The following is a 27,765-nucleotide window of genomic DNA, read 5'->3' on the forward strand; positions in this document are numbered from 1 at the left end:
AATAATACAGCAGATAATAGTGATAGTGACATCAGGATATGATTAAATAGTGATAAACAAACAATAGCTATGTAAATAAGAGAAATAACCACAGCTATGTTGTTCTTAAAGTTGAATTAAGATATATATATATCTTAATTTGCAACTCCGGCGTTTACAGATAAAATGACACCATTAGATGGAAAGGGAACCGTCTAATTACTGTAGCTGTATGCTCCAGAAGAAAGAGAAACTACTAACCAGCCTTTCCAGATGACCTAATTCAATTACATTTAAAAAATATAAACTAATCAGTCAACAGTATTGCCATGAAGTATAGATAACAAAACGTAGATACAAAACAGCCCAGCTGTTTTTTGCATAGAGTTAGGACGCTCGCTTGAGTGTCCAGCCTCCTACACTTTGTTTAATTTGGGTCTTTATTTGCCAACTGTTCCAGCAAAAATGGCGTCAGCCCGAGGTTTTCTACAATCAGAGGGGGAACCTTTTTTTTTTTTGACAGTGCAGCTTAAGACCCGCGGCCCCAGAACATCCGGATGTGGGGGTGGGTCGTGGTTTCTCTCAAATGCTTCTCATTTCTCGTAAAAAACAAACAAACAAACAAACAAAAAAAAAAACCAAAAACCACCCCACAAGATTAAAAACAAAATGTACACCTTTTTAACGGGGACGTGTTTCGACAGTTTGAAAGCACCCTTAAGGTCACCCTATTGCATTTATAGAATACAAAACAACAGGTTACTTTAAGAAACGAAATCATAAGTATTAATTTGCTGATGAAAAGTATTTTTGTTTTATTTATGATTATTTCTAACAAATCGTTTCTCCAGTGCAATGCGCAATAGCCGTTTTACGATAATGTTACAAAGTCGCCCTCTTGTGGCCGGACATGACCTGTGCAGGAACAGTATAACAGTGTTGTGCTGTTAGTAAATATCTCGTCTATAGTAAAACACATTTGGCAGTTGGAGTTGGAGGCAGATTTAGCACAGAGGGTTGTGGGTGTGTGAAATTGGTTTGCCAAGCAACGTTGTTGCGTCTGGACGAGGATAAATGGGCTGCAAACAAATACAACAAACGAAACTAAAAAAAAGTATTCACTCGTCTAAAAACTGCAATATCTACCTCCAAACCAGCAGGCGGACCCATTCGCAGAAACCGCCGATATAGTTTTTAACATTGACCTTCTTGCCCAAACGCTGCAGTTCCTTCCATAGGAAGTAAACAAACCTAGATGTCAAACATGGTGGATTCGGGGGATGCAGGTTATGTTACCATTACACTGCTCTGATAAATGTATCCTATACATTGCTTCGTGTAGCTCAGACTTTAGCACGAATGCTGTATTGCTGTTTACAGGTAGGCGGGTTTCAACTGCATTTATTTTTAATTTTTTTAGTGCAAAGTTTAACCCAACGAATAAAACAGAAAGTCACACCTTCATGTCAGTGTCCAAAGATGGCTTTGCTAAGGTAAAGACCTTCGAGCAAAACTTTATAAACACAACGAAGGTTAGCGGGTACAGCTAATCCCATTTAAAATATTGCTGCACCGTGGGGTGTGTATACACGAGCTCCATGGATTTTGGTTGCTGATTATAATAACAGCGGTAATATTATATACCAACAGTAAAGTGTCTAATTCAGCATCAGTTGGATCTCTGTGCATCTTTTTAAATGTATTTTCTTTGTCACGCATGGCAACTCCAGCGTGGCGTCTACATCAGTCGATTAAAGGCGATATAATTCCATACATCTAACCTATTGTACACGTATCTATCTATCTAGCTGTCTGTCTGTCTATATGCGTGTGTGTGTGTCTGGTAGAATCTCGTTTGCATGCTCTAATCACAAGTGTGTGATTTTGCCACCACCACTTCACTTTGCTTGAGTCTTATTTTCAGCAAGGGTGTTTTGACAGCAGGCATGTTTGTAAACGGCCCATTGGAATTACGATTTTTTTTACTTATTACTGTTTGATTCCAACTTTCCAACACAGCTAAGCAACAAGAATCGCCATGTCGCAGCCAGGGGCCCTGCGCTCCAGTCCTTGGTCTCTGGCAGAGCTTGCTGGACAGAAGAAGCTGCTGGGTCTCGGGGCCTTGCTGGCTTGGATCGTCCTCTTCCACTTGCTGGTGAACGTGTGGTTGCTTTGCATGTTCACCAGCCTGCTGATTGTGATGGGAGGCTGGTTGGGATCCCAGGCAGTTTTGGACACCAGTAGTGTAGTCCATCTGGAGAGGTTTATCAAGCTGGAGAGATGCGCCCCTTCACCGGAATCTGAATCACAACTTGACGAAGAAATCAAGAGCACAGTCAGTAAGATTATCAGGGATTTTGTTTCTTCCTGGTACCGGACAGTGAGCAGGGAGCCCGAGTTTGAGACTGAAGTGCAGAATGCCATGCAGTCAATGGCATTAGAGCTGAAGATGAGAGCCAGGAGCGTGGACAGGAAAGCTCTAGCACAGAAGAGCATGGTTTTGTTCGGATGCCACTTGCAAAGCTACATGAGGGTGAAGGAGGTCATTGCTGAACTTGACAAGCAACCAGGGGGGGATGACCGTTACAACCAAGGAAGCCTTTGGAAGCTCTACTCTAAAGTTAGCAGTCCCCATCAAGCATTAAAAAGCTCAGCCATGGAGGTGAACTACGCAAGAGCAATTGTAGATCTGCTGTTGCATGCTTTTGCACCGGCCCCGCACTTGGAAACCAGAACAGGGAGGTATGTGGTTGGGGAGCTCATAACCTGTAATGTTCTGCTGCCGCTCATCACAAAGGTGTCAGATCCGGCTTGGCTCAATGCAATGATAGTGGATGTCTTAACAAAGTCAGTCATAAAAGTTAAGCCAACACCATCGCCATCTCCACTTCCTCCACCACCACCACCTCCACAGGAACCACAGCTAGAAATTCCGAGTTCCTTACCACTGAAGATCTATTTGGAAACACCGACAAGTGAAGCACCCACTCCTAAAAGCTTAGATTATTCCAGCTGTGATCTTATTGATCACGCAGAAGCTTGCCCTCAGCAGGAGAAAGACGAAGAGGAATCCAAACAAGACATTGAGGTTTTTACCGGTGGCAAGATTGTCACCGACTTCTTGAGACCAGATGCTTTTAACCCTTTCTATCCTTGTGACGATTCTGACCTTGAATCCCCTATGGCAGATTTCAGGAAAAGCTCAGAGTGTTTGGTGCTTACAGAAGAAACTCTACAATCTGACAGACTTAGAGACTGTGTTACTCCTACGGAATTTAGCAGCGCCCCAGATCTTGAAGAAGCAGTGAGAAGTGTTCACACAAGTTCGGAAGAGAGCATTCGGTTGCCAGTGGATCAGAACCTGGAAGTACATGTTAAAAACGAAGCCGATCTTTCAGGTGCAAAAGAAGAAAGTCCGACCAGCATCGCAGGTCTAGGGAACTTCCTTTGTGAAGAACCTGACCGGATTCCTTCAAGGCAGCCTTTCTTCCAAGGCAAGGAGGCTTTGGCCTCCGAACATGCCGGCAGTAGTAGTCCCCAGGAACTGTCCTTGGCAGTTCCCATGCTGACTTCCTCCTCCTCTACAGGAATAGTTAATCTTTCAACCTTCAGCTTTGAGCCGCTCAGCAGCCCGGATGGTCCCGTTATCATCCAGAACTTGCGCATTACTGGAACCATCACGGCCAAAGAGCACAGAGGCACCGGCTCCCATCCTTACACGTTGTACACTGTCAAGGTGGGTTGGTATTTAAAACATTTTCAGTATGTAAGCTTCACCATGTTGCATTTCTTGAAAGAGTGCTAACCAATAGCTTGAAATGAAAGCACTTTATTCACTTTATTAACATTGATACTGCTCCCTTTTTCAATGTTCAGAGAATGTTTTGAGTTTTTCTTTTACAGCAGATGCTAAATATTTCAAATACAATGCTATAGATAAACGTGTGTGTCCTGGTAACTTTTACTGCTGGATTGAGTTTGAACTTGGCTTTTATTTTTGCATGCACAACAAAAAATGAAAAGATATATAGAAGTACTAACAGAAGCTAAGGTTATTTGGCAAATCTTTCTTTATTAATTTATATGAACGAATGCTTAGTTGACTTCATATTTCTATACAGTTATGCTATTGAACACTCAATTAATTATTGTTCTGTTTTAAACAAGTTGGCTTTGGCGGGTCTATGTGTGGTATGTTTCATTTCTCATCTCGTTTCTCTCCTTCACCAGTATGAGACTGCAGTAGATACAGAGAATCCAGGCACCCTTCAGCCCGTGGCATACCACATGGTGAACCGTCGCTACAGCGAGTTTCTCAATCTGCAGACTAGGATGGAGGAGAAAACTGAACTGCGCAAGCTTATTAAAAGTAAACAGCAGTCCTGATATATGTTTGCCTGGTTTTTGGCTGATACATGAAAACCTTTTATCCTTACCTTGTCATTATCCCTTAGATGTAAAAGGACCAAAGAAGATTTTCCCAGACCTCCCTTTCGGTAATATGGACAGTGACAAAGTGGAGGCTAGAAAAGGCTTGTTGGAATCGTTTCTCAAGGTCGGTAAACAAACAGTGGGCGAATTCAGCTGAAACAGAGATAGAACTACTATACATGCTCTCTTAACCTCTTGAGTTCCCAGGGTCCTACAGAACCCATTTTCTTTTGTATAGTACACTGTACTGTGAGAGTCGCAAGGAGTTAATCATCTTTGATTTTGTTTTTTAATACTGTGTAAATCACGGACGTAACGGGCAGATCATGTTTAAGTGTACATTTTTCTTTCTTTTTTATTTCAGCAACTGTGTGCAATTCCTGAAACGGCAAATAGTGAGGAGATGCAGGAGTTTTTGGCTCTCAATACAGATGCAAGGATTGCTTTTGTAAAGAAGCCGTTTATTGTGTCTCGGATTGACAAGGTCAGGCTTTCAATAAACCTTCCTTTAAAGTCCTTGAAGATTAGAATATGCATCGGTAATGCATCCCTCTATTATTATTATTATTATTATTATTATTATTATTATTATTATTATTATTATTATTATTATTTATTTCTTAGCAGACGCCGTTATCCAGGGCGACTTACAATTGTTACAAGATATCACATTATTTTTACATACAATATATATATATATAATATATAATAATAATAATAATAATAATAATGTACCTATGATGTGTGTGTGCGTATGTTTGGCTCTTATCAAAGCTATACTGTGACTTGTGAAAGATAATATATCAGAACTTGTATACAGATCTACACAGCAAATATATACAAGCTACTTCTTTAAGAGTAATGAACAACTAAACAAGCAAAGTTACCAAGTTAAGAATTGAGTCACTTGAATTTTTCTACCAACCGGTGTGCAGATTGTGGTGAACGCTATAGTGGACACTCTGAAGACAGCCTTCCCCAGATCAGAGCCTCAGAGCCCCACAGAGGACATTGCAGAGAATGAAACAGGGGAGTCTAAACCCGTGCCAGACTACAAGAAGAACAAGTAAGAGCAGACCAGGAATTTCCACATGCTGGTATACAGTATACAGGAACAGTACATACTAACCCCTGATCCCCCATGTGACTAATGCAAATGTGAAATGTTAACAGTCGAAGTTGATCATGTTATTTTGATTACCTCCATAGACTAAATAGAAATCTTCTAGCCAGGTTTTGGCAGTTGTTTCAGAAAGCACGTTTCAGCCTATGTTGCATTGAACAGCTAAATGTGAAATCTGACCATTTCGGATAGATAGTTTGGGGGGGTCAGCCTTTTGAAGACGTGCTGTCTACAAATCAAGATTTAAACAAAACGTAACTTAGCCCTCTGTTTCCTTCGTCAACCCCAAACCTGAAGTCCATGGAAACCTATACGAGAGCACTTCTTCGCTAAAGTTTAAAACCGCTTCGGGACACTGCAGCTTTTAAAAAGTATGCCACTGCACCTCTTTGTCAGCTCATTAATTGCTAATGTTATCTCGTTTCTGTCTTTCAGATCCAGGCTTAGATTCTCCAGTAAAATCACCCCCGTTTTCAATGAATCTGAATTACAGCCTAAAGTGCTGTACTGTTTTGGGGAGGGCAGTACTGTAAGTGTTACACGCTCTCAGCCCAGTACCGATTCTGTTTTATGTCCACTCTACCATCCTGCTGTGCCTCTTTAGGGGAAACTCATTCTTCCCTATTCCTTGGCTTTTTCCAGGTCTTTGATGGCCTTTCCCTGGCTGGAGTGGCGGATTTCATTCAGGAGCAGGAGCGGTTGCTGGAGATGGGAACACAAGTGGAGCGGGATGGAAAGACTCACTTGAGTGGCGGTGAAGACAGGGAACCACAGCAGCCTGAGGAGCAAAGCAGAAGTGCAGGTTAGGGTCACAAACACTCGCATTCCTGCAGGTAACTGCATAGCACTCAGGCAGTTGTATGCATTAGGAGATTCATTATGCTACTGCATGACTGTTGCTCTGTTTTAGCAAAGGCTAAATTACTAGGGTTGACGAGACCACTATCGATCTCTTGTGCCATACTTATTCTTAAATATCTCACCGTTTTAAGGTTTTGGTTTCAGTCCTTAAGTAATTTGTATTGTGTATATGTGGAGAGTGCAGTGTCCTTGTCTGCTTTTAAAAATAGTTTCACGCATTTGATAGGGGGTGCCACTTTACAAGCCCATGCTGGAAAATAATATCTCTGAAGGTGTTTCCTGTAAACTCCTGTCAGTATGACAGAAACAACATGTGGAAAGCAGATTGTTCCATATTTACATTTCCGCTTTGGTTCCTGAGCTATTAAGAACATGAAGAGGGTATTAATAACCTGCAAGTGTTGGAAATGGTATCCTGATGCTTAATGGTGACATACTGCATTGAAAGGAGGGGGGCGGGGGCGGGGGCGGGGGCGGGGGCGGGGGCGGGGGCGGGGGGGGGGGGGGGGGGGCAGCAGAGCACTGTGAACAAACTAGACCAACAACTAGGCCTCCTGGTTGTAATTCAGTGTAAACCATAACATTCTTGTAGGACACGGTAGCTTGTAGAAAGGATGCAAATGATTATTGTGAAATGCAAAAGTGTAATTAGCTTGGAAGAGATTAATACCCAATAGTCTTATGTTCACAGGGGGGTGAACACACAGCTGTTTAGGCCAAGGGAGCCACTTCTCTGGACTGTGGAATCGCTGACATAAAACTTGGCAGCGAGAGTTCTGCGTTTTAACACAGAAGGGAATCCGAAGTTTGGCCCAAGACTGTTTTGATAATGTGAACAAAAGAAAACACATCTTGGCAGAAAATGGGGAACTCATTAGGGAGCGTTTTGATTAGAAACAGTCGATTGCTCCTACATGTTACACAGATACACTCTCCTCTGACTTGCCCTTCCTCTTGACATTAATTAGCTTTTCGAGAGGGCATGTTTTCATGGAGCTTGTTTAGAGGCCTGTGTTTTTTTAGGATTCATACCAAACATTCTTAATCCTGCAGTGTTTCTCTGTGTTCCAGTACAGTGTAAGAACCCCCCATCTGTTGTCTATGAGCTGACATTGATGGGAGCTGTTCATTGTAAAGTTTTCGTAACATGACTGGTTATCCGGTCTAGCCTCCTTATCTGTAAACTAGGTTACGTGTAAACTGGGTTACGTGTCTTCTGATTTGTGATTGAAGCTGGAATGTTCCATTTTAAACGTAGTTTCTTGGTGTCTGCATTCTTCAACCTCATGTGAACTCTTTATCAGAAGACCCTCCCCATTGAAATGTTCTTGTCACACAGTGTAGGCATGCTCCTTTTCATCTAGCAGCATTGGGCCATTCCAATGTGTCTTCAGAGAACTCAAGAAACATCACAGACATTCGGATTAGTTTGAAATACATTAGCAACTATTATAAAACATGAAAATAGATAAACATGCGTTCCGTTTATGGCATACATATGTATTTTCATAAAAAAAAAAAAAAACGCTTTAAAAGTTCATTGTAATGAGTCATCGGTCTACCTGATTAACCAGTGCTGCCTTACAGAGCTTTAGACTAGGGCTGCACAACTCCGATCCTCGAGGATCATTCTACACCAGGCTATCAATGACGTAATTCACAGAGTCATACCTGGCACAAGTGGAACTGCTTCAGTTAAGTAATTAAAGGTATGGTTGTAACACATGTCTGTGCTATAATGGCTCTGGCTTTGCTCCGCTTCTGTAGAGAAACACACAAGGAAAGTCCCTTAGCTTTAGAGATAATGTACAGTGCAAGTTGTAAGCTGATGTAAGCACTGGGATTCAATTACTTCTTCCTACATTTTCAAATACACATAGGCCAAGGAAACCTGCAGCATTCTGTAACGACACAAGATGGCAGTGTTAGATTAAATACTCAAAGAATGATTTATTTATTTATTTATTTATTTAACATTAACGTACAATACAGTCTACACATTTTATTTTTTGGTACCAGTTACTTTAAGCATTTCTAAAGATAGATCCAAATCGCATTTTTCAAAATGAAAATTATAACATGTACTTAAAAAAAAAAAAAAAAAAAAAAAAAAAAAAACGACACAAAGACCTGTGTTATGGAAATTTTAGTGAATCTCCAAAAAAAAAAAAAAAAAGGTGCATTTCTGGACGTCTCCAATTCCCTTTTCACCAACCCCTTCTCATTGTTGTTAAAGGTGCTGGAACAGCCCTCTCCACTGCTCTTGGAGTCCCTGAATGTTCTGTGTTTGGTCATTTCAGGTCTAGCTTTGTGTTATTTGCCTGTCCCAACATTTCTGTGAAAAACGATGGAGAACACATGTTACACATCGAATTCTAACTGGCCCACCAGCTCTTGGGGAGCAGCAATTATTAGAAGTTAAACACTGCACTGTAAAGTTTAAAGTTTATTTATTTATATAGCGCCTTTCGCACAAAGTATCCCAAAGCGCTTTACAATACAATAAAATCCACAATAAGAATACAGTCAAATTGAACTCAGAGTACAGAATACATTGTAAGATTGAGAGTAACATAACAGTTACCAAGGAACAACTCAATAATTAAAAGCAACAAAAAATACAGTGATAATGCTGATAATGAGGAGCCAGACCGTGGAGCGCCTTATAAGTTAGCAGCAAAATCAATTCTATAAGGAGAAGTGTTCATCTTCATGTACTTCTCTGTGCTTTACTTTGCTTTGGTGTGCTTTTACCATACCGTGCTGCAGTAAACTGAGAAGGTGGGCATTTCACCCGTGACTGTGGCATGTCGTGGCAAATTTAGATATACTAAAAGAAACTTTGAAAATTCAGTGACAAATTCAATTGAAGGTATTGAGAAAGGCTTTTCGTTGAAATGTATTTGTCATTGAATTGACGAAATGTATTTTAGTATTTCTGAGCATCAGCACTGTTACACAAGGGGCTAGGTAATGGAACCGTCTGAAAAAATCCAAGCAGATTTTTTAGAATGCAAAGAAAAAATAAGGTTGCGTCATCTGACACGATTGTTATTCAGAGTGAGTGGTTTTATAACTGGGAGGGTTTAGTTAAGAGATTTTTTTTTTCTTTTTGGTATTCTCAGAATTTCTTTCAGAATGATGTCAGTGTCTGAAAGCCAGAAATTCTCTGGGGACGCAGATCTAAACCAGAGCTAGGGTTAGAATACCTGGGGCGGTGAAGATATTTATTCACTCAACACATTCAGCACACTTTGCTTTTAAAAGAACTTCAATAATAAAAGTATTTTTAGATTAAACCATATTAAATTATATGCATAACGTAACCAAATATGCTCCTTAATCTAGTATTTATTCATACAAAAAAAAAAAATCCAGCACCAAGTGCTTTTAAAGAGTTTAAAGAATGAAAGTTTTTTAACTTTATATAATGTTAAATCATATGTACAGCGTAACCAAAGAGGCTCTATAATCAAGTAGACACATGGTTCAATATGTTTTCAATGTCTGCTTTTTAAGGGGTGCGATGTAAATTTGAATTTAGCACAGCGTCACTTGCTGGCCAGATACTGTAACTGCAGCCAAGCTCCAAGCTTTAGTTTGCTGCAGCACATCCCTAATGCTGCATGCATTTCCCCTTATTTTGTTAATGCAGCTGCTGAAACTGATTTAGCAGACGTAGCCCTGAACCTGCTCTGCCTGCTGATGAAGGATCAGTGGAGCTGGCTGTGCACCGAGAACATTCAGAAGACCATTCGACTGCTCTTTGGGACACTCATTGAGAGGTAGGCTTTGTACTGAGCTCCAAACCTCACGGAGACATAGCATTCAGGCTTATGTGGCTGGTTAAAGTGTATCAGTGTAATGTTGTTATTACTGAAACGTCTATACTGTAGGTAGTGGAAACTAGGGAGCGCTGTGTAACAGTAACTATAGGCTAGTGAACTGTTTAGTTTTTTTTTTTTTTGTATTTCTGTTGTGCCAGGAACGACTCGGGGTCCATAAGGAGCAGAAAATACGCTTTTGGCTCTTGCTTACTGATATGCAAGATACACGATGTTGGATTAAGTACCCATGTTTGTACAAAGCTTAAGCAGTCTACAACAGTATGTGATGGTCTGCTAATTTAACCAAACAGGCCAAGTCAAATATTTTGGTTTCCAATTTCCATGCCTGATATATATTTTTTTTTTACCTCACAGAGTGAAAAGTAATTACCCTTCAGGCTTTTTCAATGCTTTGGAACTTGAAGTTACGATCAGAGCAATTTGTTCTGCAAAACTATGAGTCCAGTAATGTCTCTTTACTCGTTAGTTGAGAACCGGTGCCTCGTTTTTACTATGTTTTTATATATAGACTCAATAAATGTGGTTTATTGCCCTTTTGAGATTTTCTTTATTTGTCAGTACTAAGCATTAGGAAAAATTATATACTGTACTATTTAACTACCCAAATGAGAGCCATTAACTGAAATAAACAGGCTTTTGATCTGTAACACATAACAAGAATTCAGCCAGCATTAAGCCTTAGCAAGTATTTGTTTCTCATACCTGAAACTCGATACGATCCAGCATGAAGTCCAATCTATTCATATTTAAATGCAATTGCTTTATTAATCAGTCACGGTTGAGTTAATATAATTCCTTTTTCAAACATGGATATTGTGTGGGTGCTGTAGAGTGTAAGCTGGTCACCACTGCATGAGGCTGCCCAGACTACAAGTGGGTGAAAATCAGCTTTTATCGAACACAGCACCTTGTGCTATATTTTGTGTAATACAGTTAGCAAAGCATAATTATACACCATAGCCAATGTTATGTGATGTAATGTTCATCTGATACAAGGCATCTTAAACAAAGACATTTCAGATGGCTGTATTACATCAATATCAGGGTCTCGTTTATATTATGTTGGACTTTGGAGTCCATTTGAAGTAATCCTTACTTTTACTAGCAAGATACTGTCAATCAATCAATCAATATTTATATAGCACACTTCACAGTGCTTTACATAAAATAAAAATGTACATAAATGAGAAAATATATTTATAGACAAGAAAATACATTCATGATCAGTATCATTTAAAAGGTTCAAAGTACTGCATGCTTGCTTGCTTGCTTGCTTGCTTGCTTGCTTGCTTGCTTGCTTGCTAAATTACCAACCAGCGGAAAAGTAATTTTTCCAAGTCCCATCATTCTTGTCAGCGTGTGTTGCTTTCCTCTGTCACTTGTTCAGTGATGCATTGCACCTTTCAGAATGTGTCAGTCTGGGTAACATTACTAGGCAGGTGTACTGTAACAAGCTTTAATGCGTGCGTTTGTCAAGACGTTGGTCAGCTTGACACCGGCACCCACTCAAAGCATTAGACTGCTGCAGGTGCAGACCTGGAGCACGTGCACTGCCAGGCAGTTAAACTCCCTTTCTAGTTGACAGGCTAATGGCTTTCTAATTCCTTGTAGTTATATATATATCTACAGTACGTGGTGCACAGCACACAAGTGCACCAGTGTAATAGGATTTGCACAATGACACATGTTGACGACACACTTTTAGGACTGTCCGCTCTTTGCTGCAAGGTGTCAAAAATTGCTGAAGGCCCATCACCAAACTCAAATATGTTACCTTAATGCCAGCCCCTCTGGGCAGGTTGATGTCAAAAGTATGTAACAAAGGGTATTTTGAGCTGCCTGCTCTGGTACTGTTTTTGGAAAGAATGTAGACTTCTTTTCCAGTCTTTTTCCCCCAGTTGCTGCTTTTTTCCATCCTCGTTAAGTAGGCTTTTTTTGCAGTGCTTAGTCTAGATTCTAACATTACCTGAGACACAGTGTATGTCTGCCCTTCATAGTGCCGATTGCAAAAAGGACTGCAACTCAGTAGCAAGGCCAGAGCTATTACCTTGAAATGGCTCTGCTTTAAAAAAAGTCAAACAATTGAGCTTCGGAACTGGAAGCACTGAGGTATGTGTGTTTATACTCCACACTGTCAGTTTGTTTGAAGAGAAACTGGGAACCAGCTACCGAAATGAAGTGACAATTATTTTCAAAGGAAAAGTATGACGTGAGTAGGGCTGAGACACTGACAGACTCCTGGCTCAGAAGAAATAAAACCTATACCTATCCAAAGCTGAACGATGAAAAACACCAGATATCCGTATTAAGCAAAGAAAAAAAAAAGGTAGTGATGCACATTTTTATCCATGACGACTGTTGTATTGGGTGCTTATGTTTTATTCGCTCAGTGTGCCTGGTCTTGTGACTAGATCGAAGCCAAGCTCAGACAAAAAAGTGCTGTTGGTTGAACTTCTGGGATCTGCTAATCCTATTGTTAGAAGAGACAAGTTTCTATTCAGGAAGAAGTTTGGTCAACACGGATCTTCTTTGGGGTTAAAGGGGCAATAAATACCCCACCCTGTTTATTCATCGTTCCTTGAAAATGGATAACAATTCAGGGTGCAGTTGCTCTTGTGAGACAGCATGATCATTAAAAGCATTGGCATGTATTTGTGGACGAGTATCTAGTCAGAGTTACCGCAGAGTTTGGTTAAACGGGAAACCACATGGCAACCCAGCGAGCTGTCCCAATAGTTCTGAAAAAGCCTGTATATATTTGTTTTAGCACTATACAGTAACAGTGGTGCCCTGTGTTCTCAAATCATTTTATATTATGTCTTGCATCTAGTGAAGTGTTTAGAACACACAGTGTGTGGCCTCCGTCACTCTGCAAGGGAGAATGTTTACAACCACTGACAGCTGTGCTGTCCTGTTTATTTAGAAGGTGTGGTTCTCCGTTGGCTGCCACAGCATAGCAGGACTTTTTTTCATCAAGTACATAGTATCAAAAACTGTGTAAATAAATGTACTTTTGCCGTGTTTTAAAAACTTTGTCTTTTCATTTGTTGCTTAGAAAAGCTGGGTATTTTACTGTCTGCCCTACTCAAATAATGAGTAGAATTTGATAATTTTTTTTAAAATTTATTTTTTATTACAGTTAGGGTTTACTGAGTAGCATTTAATAATGTCAGGAAATGGAATTAAAAAAAACAAAAATGGCACTAAACCCCAGCACTGCTGTTTTAATTAAACCAGAGGTGCGTTGCACAGTGGTGCTAATTACACCAGTAAATCCGACAAACCAGGGCCCATTGTATTTTTACAAGAGTTAAGCTGTTTTAAGATAAACGCCAGGCAGTTAACTTCAGATTCCAAAAGTGATTCCCAGATACATTACTGTAGTTTCTGAGTTGAGCTACAGTATAAAGCACTTAAATACCTAAGCCACCCTTGAATTGCTTTGTCTACATCAGATATTCTATATCAAATGCAGACTTAATATGGCAATTTTTCTGATTACAATTAAACTAAGAAGTTCTGGCATCTTTTGCTGTTAGACGATCGTAAAAATTTAGTAGTTGTTTTTTTTTTTTTTTTTCTGCTGTTTTTGATTTTATTTGAGGGGCTAAAAGTAGTCCAGTTCATGATAAAATGTGCATTTGAAGTGCTTTAGACAGGGAAGATGTGTTCCTAATTGTACACGCAGAGTAGATTACTGTGTCCATTTCAAGCACATAAGTGCAGTGAAGGAGTTGCTAATGGAATTTTAATAGTTTAACTGATAATAAAAAAAAAAAACAGTGTGATTTTTTTTCAAGTAAATCCCTATCAGATCAGCCACAATTTTTAAAGTACTACATACAGTAGTAACACCCATCCACTAAATGGCTATTATATGATCAATACAGATTTGACCCTCGATTGAATACATGCCCCACCACTCTCTCTTTTACCCAGAAAGTCCCTTTATTGTTGTCCATCAGGACTGTCCTGTATTGTTGTAGGTATCGTGACTTCAGTGTTACACTTCTAGTATTAGCAGATCTCTTGTGACATGAATGTTTAAAGATTATGAGAGAAGCATGCATTCAAAAGTAACCACCACCCAGTGAATATACTTGCAGACTCGCCCCAACGAACCAGGCCCTGTACCTGCAGATCGGTCTGCTTTTCCTCATCGTCAACACTTTGTTTTTATCAGTTTTTAAAAAAAAAAATTATTCACTGGTTACATTTTTTGTGAACTTGCATTAACAGCCCTAACCACAGTTTATAGGCCTTTCCAAAGAGCATTGCTTATTCACTTAGTCATAAGGTCCCGTTGAGAGTTTTCAAAGTCTTTGGCGCTCCATCATTTTGATCGAGGGACGTGCCAGTGTGGTTTACAGCCTTATTGTAGTATCACACAACAGGGAGCCATTGACCTACTTCTGTCAAGTAAATTATTTTGATGCTTTTATATTTTCTGTGCAAAATACTACACTTGAGTTAACTTGAGTTGAGGAAACTGCAGAGGACAAGGGATTTCAATTCAATTGTATAGTTTTTCAGCAAGCGCAATGTGTTCGGATTTTGTGATTTTTGGGTCCATCATTGTTTTGCGCACATACCACAGATGCTGTCTGTTTATTTTCTGTTTTTGCATTATTATTTTTATTGGCTAGGCATTTATCCAGGAGAACACTTTTTTTTCATTAGATTTCTGTTCTAAGAACCAAGACATTCTTTCAGTTTATAGGCTGTAAACATACGTTTTCTATTTACGATTCAAAACGATCTCGACCCAGAAATGTCAAGGGACAAGAATAAAATCACAGAAAAACGCATTAATAAAAGCAGCGTGTAATGTAATGTAATGCACTATAATATGGGCTGCTTTTGCAGTTCCTTGCCCCAAAGATCACCCCTAAGACTCAGCAAGACGACAACCCCTGCTGTTCACAAACCAGACTTATCCGTTTCGATAGATATCATGCAGCACAAATGTATAGTGGAATATGTTCGTGGTTAATTTTGTTATGCAGTCTGACCTGGTTTTCTGCAGAGCATGAGTTGTGCACAAGATTCTGTCAGCCAGGGAGCCTGATGACCAGAATGAATGACTTACACCGTGTATAGTGAGGTTAGACAGGGGAGCAATGCTGCTTTCAATCAACAGCACAGCATTTTCCAGAGTCACCCTGTAAACGTTTTTTTTTTTTTTTTTAAATAATAAGGCTTGTCTGTTCAATATTAGTTAATAGCACTAATAATTGCATAGATAACATATTAAATGTCGGCATGTATGTCCAGTAAAAAAAAAAATTCAAACAATATGTTATATGAAATTAAAAGTTTGAAAACTCAATTAATTAATTAACTCAATTAATGCATGCAGACCACACTGCAACCATTTACAAAGACGTTTAATGTGTATGTTTTCTTTCTGGGGTGAGCACTTTTACAAAATCATTTCATTCTGCGTTTCCCTTGTCGTGTTACGCAGCAGTATCTGGGCAGTGTCAGCAGACAGATGTTTCATAGCCAGGAACTCTTCAAGCCTTTTTCTGTTTTTAGCAAATTAGAGCCTTTGATCTGCAATCCTGACGCTGCACTTAAATCTGGGGTTCTGAACGCTTGTAGACCCCCTTGGCTGAGTTTTGGCACAGAAATAACTTAATTGTTGAGGACCTACGTGGAAGTGAGGTCTGCTTGTTAGTTACCTCCTAGACTTTTTACTGTGAACGACATGGATTTCAAATGAAAACTGCAGAACGAGAGACACATTAGAAATGGTACTGGCGCTAGGGGCTACATCAGACAGAACGGTCAGATTAGCTTAATTTTATTAACCGTTATTCAAAACTGTTTCAAGGATTCATCTACAGAACACAATATGGGAATCAAAAATATATCCCAACCAAAAAAGCAAGCCGTAGGTTTGTGTTGTGTGCCAATATGGTGGTGGGGGGGATGTTTCTGAGAGCTATGTTTGTAAAATAGGAACAAACTGTCCTGTTTATGGAGGCATGCAGCAATGTAATAACAACAAGCAGCTTTTTTTCCATGTGGAGTCGGAAAAATCCTTTAAAAGCAGCAATCTGGACAGCTGGACAGATGTGCTCTGCCAGTTGGCTAAGTTCCAGTCTGGCCATTCCTTGATTTGGCAGTGGCTTAAAACAGTGGTGGGTATTATAGAAGTGGGCATGGCACAGACTTGCGTAGACAGCGTGGAACATTTAGCGTGTTTTCTGAAACACTTGGCGCAGCATGGTGGAACTGAACTTCAGTTCATAACATTAGGGTTGTAACATTGTATTTATTAGACAAAGGAGTGCTGTAATTGTGGGCACAATAAAAATGAATTGTTTTCAGACGAGTACAGAAATACGAAGATGTTTGGCGTCTTGAGCAAACGCCCATTCCAGCACACGTTCATCTGATTTGGTGCAAGCAATAAAAAAGATTCTGAGCTGTTGGACTAGCAAGTAAAATGCAGTTTTCCACACCATTATTTCTAGTTATATGAGCTCTCTCTGTGTATACTGCTGTTAGACTTTTACAAGGTCAGTGAAGCTTAGGCACCTGCGTAAGGAGTTGGGTAGAGACATTTCTACACGGGCTCCAAGGCTTCTGAATTGGATGCATTATAGAGGGGCGTACGATTATATCATCCTTTTTAAACATGATAAGTGTTGGATCACGTATGAAAATGTTGTAACCCTCATTTTTGAAAATGTTATTAAGGTCTGACTTTTGAGATATATTTTGTAGTTTCTTTGATTACATGATGTTAAATAATAATAAAAAAAAAATCCTAAAGTTTCTAGGTGATGCAAAACTATTTGCCAGAGCTGTGCAGTAGGTTAAACCTGAAACTGAAGTGGTGGAAAGCTAATAAGAACTGGGATTTATTCAGAAGTTGTCCTGTATATTTTACTTAAGTGTAATGCCAGGTTGCAGGCTTGATTGAATACTGCAGATGGAGCCAGCAGCTGACCCACTTTGATTATTGGAAGAAGATAGTATTGAGTTTTACTGGTTTAGTGGTGCAGGTAGAAATGTGGCATTGGATTGGCTAGACAACATAACTGCTGGATGCCATGTCTGTAGTTCATCAGACACTATATTTTTCACTCTAGTGTCTTGATCTCGTGCCTATATTCTATTGGATAGTCAACAGATTTCAAATAGCAGTATCTTTTTGTATGCTGTATAAATTCCATTGTGAACAGTTTATTTGGTGTTACAGCAGTTCATGCGTTGAGTCCGTCTTTTATTATTATGTGTCTGTTGAATTAAACACAGTCGATCAGCTGCATGGAAGGAATGTTTCTATAAAAAACATTATCTTGTTTGTGATTCTTACTGGAAGTGGAATAGCGAACAAATGAAAAAATAGCATTGAAAAAGTGGGTCAAGGCAACAGGTTCCCAAGGCACATAGTGAAAGATGAACAGATCAGCGCGGAGCTTGGGCAGCTTTGCGAAGCGAGAGCCTAAAAAGGTCTGTGCTAGAGTACATATTTGGCCTCAATCATGCACTCATAAATAGGGTCTAAAGACTGCATCAGACTGGTATTTTGGCTTTGCACTGTAGGATACTTAGAATTATTGGCGGCGACCTTCTCATGCAAAGTGCAGTGATTTAACGCAAGTGGTGAAAAGCACTTGTTCTTAAAACCCCAAAGTCTCCACGGGTTACTACCAAGAGCTCGTCTTACCTTGCATTGAAAAAAAACATGCTCATGTTTAACCTTCCCGCTGGCAAGCTGATGACAAAACAAGGTCAGGGCTTGGCACGGGGACTGCACGCTATTTAGTCCTGCAGCACCAGTTTTGGAGTTCAGCAATGAAATAAACTGATGCATACTTATTAAGCATTAGCTTAATTCAAGGCAGCATGGCACCCTTGCACTGCAGCTGTTCTTAATTAGGCATAGTTATATCAGAAGAAAAAGAGTTAAATATGGCTACTAATTAAGCACAGTAAAACCGGCAATTGTTAATTGTTTTTAGCAATTTCATGTAATGGCTGAACCCTGTCAACACTCACTAAACAGCACGCCAAGCCCTGGAAGGACAGTGGGTGCAGTAGGTACTAAAGGGTGTTGCAACCCATAGCCAGCACACCATCGTACAGGCGTACCAAGGCGGAGACCACAGTGATCTGGACAAGCGCTTTTATATTTGTATTCATTCTATTTAGTAAATAAAGTCTGCGTCTGACCTTTTGAAATACTTTAAGGTAAATGAACTTCGTAACTAAATATACACGTGTAGCCCTGGCACAGGTTTACCCACAGTGATTTAGAGCAACGCCTGATGAAAGGTTCCGTCATGCATTTTGATTTCCATTTTGACTTTCCCCATCATCCTTGATTTATAGGCAGGGTTGTGAGTAATGCAGGTCTCCATTACAGAGTAAAGGGCAGATTGGCCATTCAGTGTATATCTGGATCAGTACTACTGTAGGTTAATGGACGTTCTCAGTTTGCATGCCTTACTGCTAGGTAGTGTTGCTGTTTTACTTCAGCGGTTTCTTTGGGATAGTTATTCCTGAGTGCAGAGACACGACGCAGCCTAACATTCTTACTGCTAAAGCCCATTTTCCCATTGATTCTATTCTGAAGCTACTTTGGCGCCTGTCAGCCAGCACTGTGCACTGGACGCTGCACCTGTCGTGGTGGTGGAATAGTTTTATATAGATGGTAATAATGTGTTTATAAACAATAAAGCTAACTGCAGACACCGATGACAGGTTGATCAAGTAAAAGACAGGCCAGCATTTCAAAACTGTCAGCAGGAATCTCGTCTCCATTCCCCAGACCCCCAGAGTTCATTTCTACTCAGGGACCCAGTCCTTGATACAATTTCAGTCTCAATGAAAACAGTTTGCTTGTTTAAATTAAAATAGACAGGGTAGAGCCAGCAGTACCTTATAAGACGAACTACTGTCTCTGTCTCAGGCAATGCAATATTTAAAAGCCTGAACGCTTTGTAGGCGATTGCATTTTAAACTAGGGCTGCCTTGAAGGGCAGTAAGGATAACATAATCAGCCTAGTCTGCATCTCAATTTCACGCCAGTGCTAACCCTATTGGAGATCCTAATAAAGTGGCCAAGCAGTGTAGATGCACTCTAAATGAATACAAGCGAACCTTCTAGACTTGATACAGTTTCTTCTCTTTATGGCTTTCGTTATGTCAGACAGAGGGAGTTCCCTTATAACCAAGCTGAATTACTGGTCCTAAAATACAGTGGAAAAGCTGCATAATGGGGCTGTGTGTTTTCTAAATGTAAAGATGCATTCCCTTACAGAAATGAGTTCTGGCCACAGTATATATCTGCATAGAGGTGGAAGCCAGCAGGGCCAGGGGCTGAGGGCAGGCTTTAAAGTGTAAGTGTTTATGAACAAAGACCAGTGCTTTTCTTTTTTAACCTGCTGCGAAGGTTTCAATTTATTATTCAGTTTATTTGAGTCTGCTTGCACACTTAACAAGAAGGCACCGAGTAGTCATTTATTTTATGTCTTCAACAGGCCGTTTTATTAAATAAACCAAATACAAATAAAAAGAAAGAAAAAGTACATGCAAAGTCTGTGTTTGCGTGCTAGAGATTTTTTTTACATTGCCAAAACTTCCATAATTACAGTAAGAGTAGTTTTTTGTAATTTTGCTGTGGTGAGTTTTGCTATCTTTATAACCTTGCGAGTTGACCACAATTGTTTATTTCCAAACTTGACCAAAAGAACATCGAAACCCAACTTAAGTGTACAGCCCTGGATTGTATATGATTGTAAAATAAATAAATATATATATATTCAGTCCAGGATTTGTCTTGCTACCTGCATTTTGAATGTAAGGCCCTCCTTAAAAAGGTTTCCAGCATCAGGTTTCAAATGTTGGGTAGGTAGGTCGGTAGAAGATTCTTCTTCTTCTTCTTCTTCCTCTTCTTCCTCTTCTTAATTCTGATCAGAACCAGTTTGCTGTATAAAGATCGTTTTTTCGTATGAGGAGCTTTGCAAATTCTCCGCCTCACCTACTATGGCTAGTATCTCATAAACCATTTCATCTGGCAATTTTATTGCAACCGAAAGAGACAACGTACAGTACAGGTTGTCTCTTTGATTGCAGTAAAATTGCCAAAAATATATATGTAAATGTTTATACCTGTACATGTGTGCATGAAAAAACATATTTTGGTTCAGGGTAAATTGATAAGTAGTACTGGTTGTTATGGCACCTGTTTGTCATCTAAACTTTTTGGGGAGGAAGTCCAGGAAAGGAAATAAACCCCCCTTATTCATGGTCAAAGGACCCTTGCATTCAGTTCTGCGAAGCATCTACCTTTGCCAGCCTCTTTATATAGCAGGAAGAACATGCAGCAGGCAACGTGAACTCCCCAGTCATCACCCTACCCGTCCGCTAGCCTCAGAGTAGAGGGACCTGTGTGGATATTGTTAGATCCCTCAAATGCATGACCAGCAACACGATCCTGTGTGTAATATTAGCACAATATGTGATAACCATAAGCTTTAAATGACATCATGTCACCGGTTAATAAGCCCCAGCCCTTCACTTTAACACCACTCGTATCGCTTTCGTCCTGTACCTCGATCTCCGGCTTAGAAGATCCTTCCCCCTCCGAAACGGCAGGCATAGTTCAGCGCTGACCGAGAGCTTCCGTAAATCTCCAGGGTCATATTAGTTGAGACAGGAACCCGGCGATACTGTCTGACCGAAAATGGAATTGTTCAGCTGAAAGAAGCGGCGCGTAGTGTCCACAGATGCATCACGTTGGACGGAGCCGGGCCAACGAGACGGTGTTTGCTGCGTATAGTGACTTATCAGTACTTCGCAAAAAGATTCTTGGTGCTCTGCCAAGAATGGAATCCACGTCTTATACTTCTGGCCCCTGATTAGCACAACAACAAAAAAAAGCTGGGAGGCTGACTGCGGCCTTTCTGGCTTGTATGCATAGAAATCTTTACAAATGAGTTACATGTGCTTGACATCTGTTGCTCTGAGGCCCACACATGTCTACATTACCTCTTGCTTGAGCCAAATCACAAAATCTCGCTTGCAGTAGATTCGTCCAGACCTTGGCAAAACCAGCTGCCAGATGCCCAAAAACATTTTGCGTTTACAGTCATCTGTCTGCTTTGTGCATGCAAGACTCATTTTATCTGTCCTTGTTTATTGTGAAGCCTTGGAAAAAGGAAAAAAAGCAGTGAAAAGTTTTTTTAAACCATGCATCTGTTTCTGTTCTCTAAGTCTTAGTTTAAACTTTGTATATGTTAACTATGCACAGCCTTTTCAGCATGCATGATTGTGTATGGGTTCAGAGTACCTGTCACCTTGTCTTATCCTCTACTCTCCTGGGATTGATTAGCCCAATAAGCCTTTATAATAAAATTATAGCTCCTTCATTTTTAGAGAAGAGAATAGAACTGTAGCACGATTGGACTAAATCATACTTATGCATCTGAAAGCTGATTCTCATTGCTTTATAGGCAGATATGTAGAGGAGGTCAGGTTGAAACCCTATACTTTAACAAATTGTGCTAGAAAGGCGACAAGGCCACAATTATAAGCAGCCTTGTGTGGTCAGAGGCCTACCCTCTTAATTGTTTTAAATAAACACTCCATGGTTATACTCAGACTGCTTAAGTGCAAAACAAACAGTCCCTTAATAGCGAAGAAAACATTTTGGTTGTTATTGTAAAAGATTTAGCACTTTTCTGGGGCTGACTTTGGTTAACCCATCTTTGAGAGAGAGAGAGAGAGAGTGTAAGAGGGCGCAGGGTGGAAATGTACTGTTACGCTGCCAGAATACACACACTGCAGTTTCTGCTTCAGTCCCCGAAGGTATCATCTAATTTAACCACCCCACACATAGACTGGAAGGGATGCCAGGTGCTCCCATAGCTTCTAATGTCACGAGAGTGCCATTGTAAATACAGAACGTTACAGAACAGGGGGGTGGGGGCGGCTGAGCTAAGGTTTGGGTTTTCTGTGTAAACATGTTTCCCTAATGAAAATTGCCACATTAACCTAATGGTTTTTCAGTTTTATTCAGAAGTAGAGTAAGTGGGTCACTTATGGCTGCTCTTTTTTCCCCCCAAAGAAAATGTACACTTGTCTATTGGCCTAAATTGCATGTTTGTGCATTGTTGTAAAGAAGCCTATTGACTTTATAACAGCATTGGTGTACCATGTCTGGATATATTGACCTGAGGGTTCTGCAGTATTGTTACTGCTCTGCCAAAAGCTTTATGAGAGCTTGATTTGGCTGAAATTGAACTGGGTCTTCTGCAGAATGCTTTCTTATCCAAACTCGGAACACATTTGCCTTTTAACTTCTGTAAACTTTTTGGTTCCACCCTTATTGCTTGGTTCCATTTTTATTTCTGGTAAGTACTTTATTTTAAAACACCGTGAAGGCACAACATTATACATCCCAATGTCCTTTGTCTTGGACAGAGTGCCTTAAAGGAAATCGATTCTGCCATGCATGAAGTCTTAACAACGATGTATTAATGCAAAAACATAAACATATAAATGAATGAATGAAGCCTGAATTTTCATCTATACTGGCTGATGCATTTATTTCACAGTTTATATGAGAGCTTACCAGTCGTGCTAGGGTGCAGAACTCAAAAACATCCCTTTATTTTCTTTGTTCCTTAATCATGCAAGAGTTGGCCAATGAAGAGCCTCTTTTGGGCCCTTTTTTTAGACTGCTGCTCCCTAACAAATGCTGCTAAGCTCTACTGTATTCTGTGAAAGCATGCATTGTATTGATTTGGCACTAACTGGATACAAATTAAAAGTGTAAAAATAATTTTGCATGAAACATACGTTAATATGTTGGAGTTTTTGAGTAAATATTTGAATTGTTATAGCTTCTTCCAAGGACAATGGAAAATGGAAACGAATCAGGTTACAAGTTGAAGGGTGTTTAATGGTTCCTGGTAGTTGGATAGCAGCGAGATGCCAACAAACAGGAGGGGATTGTATTATTATTTTTTAACAAGCATTACAATCAAACCTTTGGTATATATTCAGATCTATAGGGTTACTGATAGCATGTGAAACTAGTAAATCTTTTAGTGGAAGTATGTGTGCATAATGGCATGTGATGATGGTAGGAAACTTTCCTTTAATAGTGGAAGCCCACACCCATGGATTAGCAACTTGTCATGCCACATGATTTCTTATTTGCCACAGCGCAAGGTGTAGGGCATTGCTCGTATCTACGCTAAGAGCGTTCCGGAAACAAAGCAGCTGACACTTCTTGACTTGGTATAATTATAACATTCCAAGTACAGCGCGTGGATCCATGTGTTTGATGATAAAACTTATATATGGGATCGAGAGTCACTTTTGACCTGCTTAAGCTTAGTTAAATTTGGGACAGCCCCCTTGAAATAAAACCACTTATCCCATAAAACAAGGTGAAATCTGCACCTAAGTGAAGTCTGTAATTACATTTAATTTCCACAAGATGCCAGTACACCCTAAGAAATAAAACTGGTCTACCCTCGAGCAGAGGGGAGCCAGTCAGGACACAGACAGTAAGCAAGAGCTATAGTTATGTGTGCCAGGTATTTCTGTGCCAGGTATTCATGTAAGACGTACATTTAAAATGAAGATGATCTTTCTCTGCTGTTGGTGCTTTGTCCAGTACCGTAGTGCTCTTCAACTGTCTTACGAGAAAGTACAATAAGAGGATCTTTTACCAACATGTGGAACATAAAAAAAAAGCCCTTACTGGTATGTACCAAAAAGCCCCATCAGAGCTGAACTTATAACACATTTTTGCCAGCGTTCTGTGTAGAATCTTCTATCAAGTAGTATTGCATCACTTGTTTAGAGTAGTATTTTTGTATCTTTGTTTCTTTGATCTGCCACAGGGTGGTGCTCAGCTCTTTTATAGTAAGTGGTATAGAGTACGGTTCTCACTAACTTATTTCAATCAGGTCTGTGGGCTTTGACTCTTCGGAGGTGAACTCACGTCAACGCAGTACAATGAGATGACACGCTCCAGTGCAACTCCGCGGGAGCTTTTAGATTTTATTTATTTATTTTTCGCTTGGCTTGAATTGCGTGACTCTGTGACTGTGTGATCAATGCCTTTCCCAAAAGGTCCTCCTGTGCACTAAATTATAAAAGACCGTGCTTTTCATTTCACGTTCTCTTTTAACGTTCAGGTCAGGAATTCATTCAGACCACACAGCATCTGTATGTAAAAACAGCTGGAATGCTGTTCCATACCCTGGGACACATTTAGCATGCTTTAGCTCAGGGTCACAGTTTGTACCTATATTTTTTATTTTTTTCCTCTTGGAAACCCACATCTTTCGGTGCTTCCAAAAAAAAAAAAACTGAATGTCTTCACAGACACTCAATGGTAAACAATGATGTTCTGCTTGTCCATAAAATAAATCCATTATTTAATGAAATGAAATAAAATAAGCAGTATGTGCAGCCACTGCACCCAAGCAGAGAGTCTCTTTATTAATATAGTGCATGAGAGGCCCGTTGACTGCATTAAGCAGCCGTTACCCTTCTATTATTGGTTAGCTCACTAGATGCTGGTCTCCTCAAAGTTCATTTTCACCTGATACATTTATGACATTATATATATATATATATATATATATAAAACCACTGATTTTATACAACGGAAATATATCTAACAGCCACACATTTATACACATTAAGAAAAAAATAGGTTGTTTTTGCCATTTATAACCCCTGACAAGCCAATTATTTTATGGGGATACAGCCAGGACAGCTGATTTAAAATGGAAAGCGTTTCTTTGTTTTAAAGAACCCCTTAATCACTGCTGCTGAATTCCCCAACTGTGCGAATCAATCGCTATACCTCCCCCCCCCACTCCCCCAGCCATGCAGCTAGAGGTTTTTTTTTGTTTTTTTTTCTTGTTCTCTTGTCTTGAAAATAAAGCAGGTCTCGCCTCGAGGCGTGTCCAGATCCCGAGGAGATTCATAATGTTTCCCAACAAATACTTTTTAATTTCACCTCGGGCTCAGCATGCAACCAGTGCCTTTGCCGTGTGCTCCCCGCTGAGCTAAAGTCATAGATAACAATGGGTAACAGCGCTCTGGTCTGCTGTTTAATTGTCAGAGCCCCACCGCTCCATTATTCATCTGCTTTCGGATATTAATTTCAGCCTGAACGTTCACTCACTTTTAATTACAGCTTGCCAAAACCGGGTTGGGAAAGGACGAAGAAAATGGACTGCCAACGAATGTGAAAGTGGCTTCTCACATTTTCACACAGAGAAAAAATAAGTAAAAGACAAAGCCAAGCGACAGTTACCTGCGGTTTCTTGGACCCCACATAGAAAAAATAAAAAAATAAAAAGAAAAAAGGTTTATGCTGTGCTAGTACCTTATAACCTTGAAGTCACAGTCTGACACATTCTTTTGCCTAAAGCCATGATGTTAGTCCTACATAAATAAATCTGATACATCAGCAGCTATGGCCAAAAAGTTTTGCATCACCCCATAGAATGCTTCATAAAGTCAAATTAAACCTGCTGAATAATGTTACATTAACAAATTGAATTACATATCGCTTTGTAGTCCCATCTACTTAATGAAATTTTTTTTAGCAGCAGCCTCTAACATCACTTGTATCAGTGCTTGAAAGGCTCACACTGACTGGGCATCCTTGAGGGTGGATTAATTTACCAGAATTATTCATTGCCAAGCCAGCCTATGAATATCAATACTGCACCCCCATTCTCCTCACCTCCCGCATATTCAGAGCTGTACTGGGGCACCTTTGGTTCATCTTCTATCCTCCTACACACCTTGCATGTTGCTTTAATCTGCTGAATTCTTTGTTAAATGTATATTTCCCATTTCTAATGCATTAAAGAGATCTGCTTTTTTTGTAGTCTTGACTTCCATCCCCCCATGACCCAGTTTTGCAATTAGCAAATAAGCCGTGATTTGTTAGAACATACATTCTGCATGTACAAAAAAAACCCCCAAAATTACAAGAAATGAAAGGTTTGCATTTATTGAGGGGTTAGCACGTAAGTAGCACCATTAAAGCAGCATGTGGTATTTTTTATAAGTTCTCCGTTACATATTTTGAACAAAATCTGCCACCAGTGGTTTTTAACATTTGTAATTTTTTTACTTTCTAGAATGTTTAGTTATCCGTGTTTCGTTTTTTTTTTTTTACAATGTGTGGAGGGCAGTCAGTTAAGAAGAGTTATATCAGGAAATTGCTTCCAGTCTTATGAAATGCTGTTTTATTGAAGGGATTTTAGATTCTGTTTGCGTCCCCCAACGTTTTAACTTTTAGAATAAAAAATGTTTAAACATTTAAACATAATGGACAGCTTTGTAAGGAATCATTACGATAAGCCTAATCTAAACTATTAACACCCATAGTTTATTCTGATTAAGCTTGTGTCTGTGATGTGCAAACAGTCACTACTTGTACGATCTAAAATGGCTTTTCATTTATGTGGATTTAATAGGCTTCACATACATTGATATTAGCTGCTTCCTTTTTACTAGAAACCTGCTGGGTCTCTTAATACTATTGACAAAACAGGTGGGGGCCACACTGGTGGATATGTATCCATCGCGTTTATATTTGGAAACAGAGTCCAAGTTCAGTATGTATACCTACAAAAAATCCTGACAGAATAACAAATTAACCAAACTTGCGGATCCATTTCCACACTTCAGGAATACGAAGGACAAATAAAAAACAGCAGCTATAGAAATAGGGCCGTATAGTATTGTCCTTCAGTGGGTTTCCTTTAGAAATAGACCCGTACGCTTTTCCTAGACTTCAATAAGAAAGTCTAAAATGACAAGTGGATTATGCTTGTACCATTACACGTCTCGTGATTACAAGCCAGTCTGCATTTGCAATGTGTGGTCGATAGGGAAAGAGACCACTGCTGTTTGAAATTCTAACAGTGTAACAGAAGACAAAATCAGTGGGTAGCGTGCCTGTTGTAACTGTTTAGTGATGCCACCAAGGCAATTCCCTTAGCTAGAAATGACTTCCAGCTGAAACACGCCCACGCAATCCGGTTTCCTAGCAAAATGCCCATAGGATTCATTAAAGGGATTAAATTAATCAGGAGCACGACTGCATTGCCATCTGGAGACAGTTTGTTGTATGGTTATACATTCTAAAGAGCACATGATATTAATGGTTTATATTTAAAATGCTCACCAGGCAGATATCCTCTATAGTAAATGAGCAGAAAACTCCTCGGATCTTCATTTGAAGCAAGTGTACATTTTCTGAGAGGAATAAACTATTGGTAATGTTATAAAACTAGGTTGCAGGAAAGATGCCAGGTGGCGGGACGTTTGTAATTTCAGCTTTAAGCATTATTATAAGAAAATGGTGCAAACACAGTGCAGTAAATTCTTAGTTAATTTAGAATTAAGACATGCATCATCAAGGTAAACTGAATAGACCAATATAGTGTTATACAGTAAAACACCTATTATCCACGCTAATAGGGATAATGAAATTGTTAACTGAATTAGAAC

General features: G+C 39.7%; 1 protein-coding gene across 4 annotated transcripts in view; it reads left to right on the plus strand.

The window, feature by feature from the left end:
- The first annotated feature begins 1,014 nt into the window (after positions 1 to 1,014).
- The window catches only part of LOC117397104 (sorting nexin-19), a 39,700-nt gene continuing 12,949 nt past the window's right edge, over positions 1,015 to 27,765 (plus strand). Inside the window, exons 1-10 of one of the 4 annotated variants that reach the window (XM_059009838.1) lie at positions 1,015 to 1,359; positions 1,999 to 3,715; positions 4,210 to 4,348; positions 4,434 to 4,534; positions 4,775 to 4,894; positions 5,346 to 5,476; positions 5,969 to 6,062; positions 6,176 to 6,335; positions 10,050 to 10,179; positions 25,430 to 26,629. In XM_059009838.1, the coding sequence (XP_058865821.1) occupies positions 2,018 to 3,715; positions 4,210 to 4,348; positions 4,434 to 4,534; positions 4,775 to 4,894; positions 5,346 to 5,476; positions 5,969 to 6,062; positions 6,176 to 6,335; positions 10,050 to 10,179; positions 25,430 to 25,484 (2,628 nt within the window). In that variant the 5' untranslated portion in view covers positions 1,015 to 1,359; positions 1,999 to 2,017 and the 3' untranslated portion in view covers positions 25,485 to 26,629. Of the gene's footprint in view, positions 1,360 to 1,998; positions 3,716 to 4,209; positions 4,349 to 4,433; positions 4,535 to 4,774; positions 4,895 to 5,345; positions 5,477 to 5,968; positions 6,063 to 6,175; positions 6,336 to 10,049; positions 10,180 to 25,429; positions 26,630 to 27,765 lie in introns of those variants that run through there. The other 3 variants (XM_059009837.1, XM_034912783.2, XM_059009839.1) reach the window with 3 other exon arrangements.

The sequence above is a fragment of the Acipenser ruthenus genome, chromosome 39, assembly GCF_902713425.1.
Source record: "Acipenser ruthenus chromosome 39, fAciRut3.2 maternal haplotype, whole genome shotgun sequence".
Lineage (NCBI taxonomy): Eukaryota > Metazoa > Chordata > Actinopteri > Acipenseriformes > Acipenseridae > Acipenser > Acipenser ruthenus.